The sequence below is a fragment of the Anoplopoma fimbria genome, chromosome 8, assembly GCF_027596085.1.
Source record: "Anoplopoma fimbria isolate UVic2021 breed Golden Eagle Sablefish chromosome 8, Afim_UVic_2022, whole genome shotgun sequence".
NCBI lineage: Eukaryota > Metazoa > Chordata > Actinopteri > Perciformes > Anoplopomatidae > Anoplopoma > Anoplopoma fimbria.
The window spans coordinates 13579891-13587617 of NC_072456.1; the positions used below are offsets into that span (position 1 = coordinate 13579891).

At 37.5% G+C, this 7727-nt stretch overlaps 2 protein-coding genes across 2 annotated transcripts in view; both read right to left on the minus strand.

Moving 5' to 3' along the window:
* Positions 1–128: 128 nt before the first annotated feature.
* LOC129094702 (E3 ubiquitin-protein ligase rnf213-alpha-like) lies at positions 129–2095 on the minus strand. Its single transcript, XM_054602962.1, has 4 exons — positions 1898–2095; positions 1231–1423; positions 480–535; positions 129–351 (listed from the first exon to the last, which is right to left on the minus strand). Exons 1-4 carry the CDS (start codon positions 1939–1941, stop codon positions 129–131), a joined length of 516 nt encoding a protein of 171 aa, XP_054458937.1. The 5' UTR covers positions 1942–2095.
* A 1747-nt stretch (positions 2096–3842) lies between these two features.
* The window catches only part of LOC129094704 (E3 ubiquitin-protein ligase RNF213-like), a 7723-nt gene continuing 3838 nt past the window's right edge, over positions 3843–7727 (minus strand). Inside the window, exons 4-10 of the mRNA XM_054602964.1 lie at positions 6834–7424; positions 6092–6255; positions 5708–5857; positions 5252–5451; positions 4134–4256; positions 3985–4045; positions 3843–3846 (exon numbers count right to left, since the gene is read on the minus strand). Of these exons, the coding sequence (XP_054458939.1) occupies positions 3843–3846; positions 3985–4045; positions 4134–4256; positions 5252–5451; positions 5708–5857; positions 6092–6255; positions 6834–7424 (1293 nt within the window). The remainder of the gene's footprint in view (positions 3847–3984; positions 4046–4133; positions 4257–5251; positions 5452–5707; positions 5858–6091; positions 6256–6833; positions 7425–7727) is intronic.

Below are 7727 nucleotides of genomic sequence, written 5' to 3' on the forward strand. Positions count from 1 at the left end.
AACCATATTTAGTAATTGTACAGTTTAACTACATAAAAACATTTTTTTCCTGTATACCTACAAGATAGACAAAATAAGAAAAAAATAAAGTTGTTGCTGTAAGCTGCTCCAGGCATTTCAAGTCTCGACTATGGCTTGGTATGGAAACATAAAAGTGTGGCCTGTCCAAAAGTCTGACAGGTGAGTCTCACCTTGGAATCAGTGTGATCGCATGCCTTATCAATCAGACAGACCAAATCAAGGAAGTTAATAGGAACATCACTGAGGCCTGGATCTGTTGTGTGACGGCAAATAGAACCAAGAAGCCTTACTGCGGTTTTCAGGCAACACTCTCCATATTTGTCATCAAAGCTACAAAAAAAAACATTTGATCATTGTTGTGTTTGCATAATGTTTGCTAGTAATATTGATAATGATATTCATTTCCATTACTGTAGAGATACTGTGTATGATATTGATAGGTACAGGATTTATTTTACCTTTTACAGCGATTGCTTTCTCTGTTGATGAGATACAATGCCAATTCTTCCAAATGCTGTAAATCGAGTAACAGTACATACATCATTTGAAACAGTCCTTCAAGCAAGTGGCAGTTTAAACCTGCGATAACAGATTGGGCCACTTGGAGGCAGCAGAAACAAGTTGTGAACATATACTGTATCACCTCATAAGTTGATGTGGTGAACTTGTTTGCAAATATTTTCTAATTTACTCATTCAGCAGATATGAGCAACATTATCATTTTTTTGGAGTTGTATCTCTGGCCAGGTGATGAATATAGATTCATTATTCACTCTCATTTAGATCTATTGTTGGCGTCTACCAACTCCTGAGGGAAATGTCTGTCTCTTTAGCTTCTAAATGCTCCACTCTGTTGACCGGCTAGTCGCTAACTGTGTGTATCTGCTGTTTGGTAATGAGCAGGTCTTGTTCAGCGGGTTTTTCAAGCTTTTTTTTTACTTAAAACAGCTGCTTGCTCCGGCCAAGAACAACACTTTGTCGGCGGTGAGAGTGAAACAGACAGTACGGTTGCATGTCGGACAGCTATACAATGAGCTGAAACTTGTTTTAAGTTCCATAAATGGGGGGGAGCTGCATACTCAGGTTATAATACTCTGTAGGTTCATCACTATGGGCGACCACTTTCACATTGTCACATTGTTTTCAAAGCCATTTGAAATATTGTTATTATAAAAAATATGATATTTTAGCTGCTTTAAAGATACATACCATGTAGTTGGAGTAAGTTATTCCAGATTTGGTACTGATCTCTATGTAATGAAGAATGTCAAGAAGATCCACTTTCACCATGGATATGAAATTTGTTAGATCAGCCAGGCGCACCAAAGACATCCAAGAGGTCACAAGAAGACGATCAATGTCCGTCAGGTATGCATGGTCTTTCATGATCCGGATCACACTCCTAAAATAAAATTGATTATTGTGACCAGGAGGTGATGTAAAAAAAAAAAAAAATATAAAGATATCAAGGGGGTGAGAAGTGGAAACCAACAAACAATGCAGTTGACTAAACTTCAACACAATGACATCCAAAATATAACTACAACCAGACAAATGCATATTCCTGAACAGGAGTAGTGACTTTAAGGGGTCTCTAGTGGTTTCGTTGCAACCTCACATTACACAGTATTTCCTGTAATGTCAAGCTATTGCTTTAAGAAGTTTGGGTTGTTCAATACTAGGATAAAACATTAACCACTGGTTTGGAAAATCAGGGAATTTAAACAAAAAAACTGTTACACCCTTTTACTGTTATTTAGGGCCCCTGATTTGCAAACATTTTTATTCTGAGTTTTTTGTTTGAAGACTTGTGAAATGGTTTTCAAAAAGTTGTACTATGTGCTCAAGTCTTTGCAGGAGAAAAACATATACATACCTTGCATAATCGTCCCTGTTGTAATGTGTTCCTTTGCTCCCCATCAAGCCTGACCAGGGGTCAAACTGTGGATTCGAGACAGGTGGAACTGGTTCAAATGGCTTGATGTCTCCTCTCAGAAGGTGAATCAGAGGGATGACCAAGACCCATTTCCCAATATTGTGTTGCCTAGCATTGTTGCAAAGTATCTCAACAGCATCTGCAACACTTTACCAGTGGAGAAGTCAGTGTTTAGTTTCATTATATTAACAGTGGGGAAAGAGGTCATATTTGGAAAGCAGACTATTTTGTTTAAAAAAAAACCTATATATATGTTTATATATAAATATATATATTTAAGTATAAATATATCGTTTTTTATTATTGTATATCATTATATACATCCTTATATATGTTTCTACTCTGTACTATGTTGTTTAAAGATATGGACAATTGTGTTAAGATCTGAATTTCGACATGGGCACTGGAAGTAGGGGGGCCACTTTTTAATCCGTGCAGCTGTCTGCACAGCTCCTTCTCAGCTGTGTCTCATGTAACCGTGACCTAAACATAAGCTGTTAATCAACTCTCTTTTTCCAACACTACATGTGTAAACTCGAGGTTGATGCTCACTAAAAAGGCACTGAATATTATATTTATCCACAGTTGCAACTGGCAGGTAAGGGCTGTTTTAATACCCAAACCCACCTGACTCGTTATGAGAGCCAATTGACACAGGCTTTGTGTTTGGCTGCACTGTTGTGAAAAAGAATGGAGTTCAAAGATTTAGCTTTTAAGCTATTTTGACACATTTTAAAAACATTTCTAAAGGTTGAACATCTACGCTGCAGTGCAAAAACAATAGCAACACATGCATCCACTCTTCTTCCTATACTTTTGATTTAATGACTGTTGTTGGTAGGCTATTAAACGATACATTACTGCCATCACCTGTTAAGGAGTTTTGGCAGGATAAGTAGACCAGGCGACAACCTCCTGTTCTGAAAAGTGAAGCCAATGCTCAGGTGTCTTAAACTTGCATTCTCTCTACTGGCCATCAGGAAGCGCCTCCTCCGGTTGCAAAAAGAGGCCCAATTGTTTGGATGTCTGTGAGAAAATTATCTAACTTCTCACTTTACTTAAGTAAATATTGTAAACATAAGTTTGTGTTCTCAATAGCTAGAGTCAAGTGTTCTTTAATACAGCATTATAGCCATTTTGTAAATTCTGATCAGCTTTAGAGTAAAAAATCGCTTCGGCTCACTGGTCGCAATAAAAACAAATTGCAAGTGTGTTTTGTGTATAAAAATGTGTGTTAGTGTTAACATTGTCTTTCTTTATTGGACCTAGTTACGTTTTTTTCTTTCTATTCCTGTTGCTTTTGATATTTTCTGTTAAGTCTTGTTTGTAAAAAAAACTTTTTATAAATAAATGATCAATTAACTTGAAGCTGACGTAAAGTTGAATCTTTGATCTGGTATTGATCTGGCATGGTCCTCTGACTGATACTATGTCCAGGCCAAATAATACATCTCACTGAGCCTTTTCAACTTTAGAATGATTTGCCTATTATGTGCTCATGATGACAGTTCTGATTGTCTTTTCTTTAAACTTAAATTTGAGGGTGTTTTGGTAGGGTCTTTACTATCATTTTGATAATGATGTATTAATCACAATTGTTTTTTATGCTTACTTAAATCAAATATCAGTTACCTTTTCTGATCTGACAAAGGGCTTGCAAAGTCTTTCCAGAAGTCGCAGAAATGGTGTGGTTCCATCATAGGCAGGCAAAGAAGCTCACATAGACTCGATAGTTGATTTGTCATGTCGTCTTTCAGATACTTTTGGTAAATCAGCAAACTAACAACTCCGGCATGCAGAGGTCGTAGAGGAGATTTTGTTGTTTCTTTCTGCTTTCTGAAGTTGTGATTGATCTTTTCCTCCAAAACAAGTTTGAGCAGATTTTTCACCTAGACAAAGTAAAGGAAGAAGGAAACAATCAATCAACGTCTTATACTTACTTATGCTGAAAACAAATTCATTAATTCACATTGTCTTAGTTGTTATGGGACCCAGTGCAATTCAAAAATAAAACCCTTGGGATTTACCTTTTCACGATTGTATGGTAATCCCCACGATCTTTCTCTGCCATCATGAAGTACGGGATTGCTGTATGTATTAAAGAACTGTCGTAGCAGTAAAAAGAAGTTGTCCAAATTTGGTTTATTCCAAGTTGTAGTAAGGTCAAAGATGATACTCAGCATCACCTCTCCAGCTAGTTCTCTCCCTTTCAATACAACCTCTTCGATTGAAGAATTCCAAAACCCGAATTTCTTCTTCAGCTCGAGATGGATCACATCATCATACTGGTGCCACTCCCCTTAAAAGTACAAGAGAGCAACATGAATAGGAACATTTAAATGTTACTTAGGGTGTTTCTTTGTGGATGATTTCCCTTAATTGAATTTGTTGGACCATTAACAACCAGCACACATTTAAACTCTGCAATCGGTCCTCCTCCCACAGAACTGTGTGCATATCTAGACAAGCCAAACCATGTGTAGAAATCGAGCATTGGATTTGTTAAGGCAGTTCATGTGAGAAACTTTTGGCATTGTTGATTTTACTAAGATCTAATGTTAATGTACATGTGTTTGTAAAAGAGGGGATTATTTTATCTCTGCAGAATACTATTTGCTGCTTAAATTCTGTGAGAGCCCCCTCAATTAACATTTTTTATAAAATCAAACAGTCTAACCATGAATTGTCAACTCCTTGACATAGCTGTCTCAACAAATTTCGAGCGTTTCTCTTTGCATTCAACTGCGTTGCAGTATAAACATAACATACAATTCTACCCTTCTTTACTTTTGTTATGAATATAATATAATATGATGTTATTTTGTTATAGCCAATTGTTCCGACCTTGAATAGAAATGCAGATGCAGACTTTTGAGAAATGCAGTAAAAGATTTTACATACATAAATCAAAGCAGACAAACTACTCTACAGCTGATTGGATACAGAGTCACAGACAAATATCGGCTACTCTGTATACAAACAGCCCATGTGACAATGTCTATCCTTCTTTCTAGCATTGCACAAACATGTGTCTTACAGTTTGGAGGCAAGCAGCTGTCCTAGATCTAAGCATCCACCCACCTTGCGGACCTACTATAAACTCTCCAGTATTCTGTGGTGGACACTCTGAAACTATTTCTAAATGACCTAAGCGGTATCTTTTGAGATAGTCCTGTTCTGCAATGTCTTACTAATAATCAGTCAAAATCTATGCCAATACCGATTTGTCTACCACAAGCTCAAAATGGCCAATATCTGCCTAGCTATTAATCAAGAGAAGCAAATCTAGATTACCTTCATGTGTTAAAAAGTCCTCTTTGATAGTCAGGCACCTGTTGACTAATTGATTTTCATCTTTCTGGTAGATCGTCTCATACTTGTGTTCATTTTCACTGTGCTTGCAAATGACATATTTGTAGGGTATGCTCTTATGAATTAAGTTCCTGGGAATCATAACTCGCCCTTCAACAAGATAACTCTTGTTCCCTAGAGACCTGTGAAACACATTAATTATTAGTGATGGGACAGGCAAAAAATTTACAAATCCATCATTTCAAAGCAAACAATCAGACGGATAATAGCCACTACGCTGCTAGTTGGTGAAGAAAGCTAAAATGAACTTAAAATACACTACAAAGAACCAAAGAATCACAATCTGATTTTACTTTTTCCTTGGTTTTTAGTGGAGAATTGAAAAAACAGCTGTTCTGGTATAATTGTGAAGAAACATGTTTCTAAAAGAAGTCATACCTAGAAAAGAACATTTTCAGGCCAGGATTATCCCATCCTCCAAATATTCTTTCAGACCTTAAGAAAACAAAATCCTTTTCTGGGTCCAAATGACAATCCTTGGAAGTGACAGCATGGAAGTACACAGGCATATAATCGCTGCTTGGTAAACTATAAAAGAAACATCAAGTAAATAAAAGTTAACTTCTTGTTTTTTTTAAATAAATCAATAATACATATCAATATCAAATATTTTGTAACAGATAGCATTACTGGGTTAGAAATACAATGGAAAGTGAATGGATTATATTTGTTTTTTGTAATTTAAGATGCTTTGCTCAGAACATCACAAGAATACTTCTTATATACAGTAGATTAGAAAATCGAAAACTTCTTTAAACTTACGTTTGTGGTGCCTGAACTTCAGTGGATGTTTCCAAGATATTCTGACTGAGGGGGCTGCAGGGTGTTGGTGAACTGGAGACATCAACATCTCTGTTTCCTGGCTGCTGTGTCTGTATCTCTGCCATGCGTTTGTTTGTTTTCTCTTTTGATCTGGTGTTAACAGCCTGTGAAAAAAATAAAATATTGAAGAGTAAACAACCCCCTGATCAGATGATTCTATCATTATCATATTTATTGTACAATACATGCAGATAAAACATCAAATTCCTAAATTCCTATGGGAATCTAATTGCCAGATATTCAGATTTGCCAAAAATCAAACCTGTCAATTCTCACATTTTACATGTGAAAGTCAAATCTTATTGTCTTTACTATTAAATAAAGTCCTTGAACAAAGAAATTAAATATGGAAATAATCGGTAAATTTGTTTTAACACACATCCATAATTGTTTCCAAAACACCACGGTTGTAGTTTCAGGCTAATCAAAATCATTGCACAACTGTCAAAACTAAATTCTAAAATGCTATTACACCCATTATTATCATTTACTGTTTCTGTAAAAATTGAAAAAAGGAAAGATTCAGGGTTTGTGTCAGTCTGAGGGTTAAAACTATCTGTTTGATAACATGATTTAGCAGAATACTCTACTTTCCGGTATTTGGGTCACCTGTGTCTCATCTCGGTCTGTTTGGTCTTCTTTATTTAGTGAAAGGATGCAGTTCAGTGTTGGTGTGATTTACCTTTCCATCTGGCCTCCCAGAGAGATTTTGTGTCTCATTAAAGACGGTCTTATCTTTATCTTGTTCAGAGACGGACTGCTTTGCCACCCTATCACATTCTTGAGGTTTTTTCTCAGAGGATTCAGGTGCAGTTGAGCGGGTTTCTCTAGTCAATGCTTGAGATGACACAGAAATGGACAACAGCCCAGAATTAATGGATTGTTGCTGATCAGCAGGTATTTGCACTGCATCAAGTCTGCCCTCTGTACTAATGTCTGGTGTGGCCGCTGTTTGTTGCTCAGTCAGCTTATCACTGGCAGGTGTAGAGGAGGGTGGTGTCGTGTAATCAGACAGGTTTGATCCAGGTGCCACCACACTGCATGGTTGAAAATCACTTTCAGGAGCTGTAGCAGAAGGCCTCTCATCCTCCTTACAGGTCTCTGCAACTTCTGTCTTCCTGGTAGTGACTGTTTCGCCAGCTGAGAGTGTCTGGTTGTGGGACGAGTGCTTGGCTCGTTTTTCCCCTGCGGCGGTGCTGGCAGTGTTATCTGATGGGTCCTGTGGTGTAGCGCCATCTCTGCCTGCCTCTTGGTCATCACTAGCCGGCTGCCCCTGAGAAGAGTCAAAAAAGTTAGCTTTTTTAGCCCATTTCAATTATGCCATACCGCGCTAAGCTATGAACACATGCATTTCCACTGCAGTTCCACAGCAGGGGTTCACCAGCTGTAGCGGAGCCACACCAGGGCCTCCATAGAGCCAAAGGGGCATCTTGTGCGTAACTGACTGGCTCAACACGTGTGTGGCTGTATTGGTGACTATAAAGAAAACACTGGTATTAAAAGCCTCTTTGTTTATGTCTCAGTAAAGTGTCTTATCTTTATTGTTCATACTTTAAGGTGATGGCCTTATTAGGGC

Coding starts and splice junctions, on each gene's coding strand:
- LOC129094702 (XM_054602962.1), bottom strand. CDS start 1,941: ATGGGGAGCAAAGGAACACATTACAACAGGGACGATTATGCAAG. Junction 536..1,230: donor TAACTTACTCCAACTACATG/GTATGTATCTTT, acceptor CTCGATTTACAG/CATTTGGAAGAATTGGCATT. Junction 352..479: donor GAAAGCAATCGCTGTAAAAG/GTAAAATAAATC, acceptor TTTTTTTTGTAG/CTTTGATGACAAATATGGAG.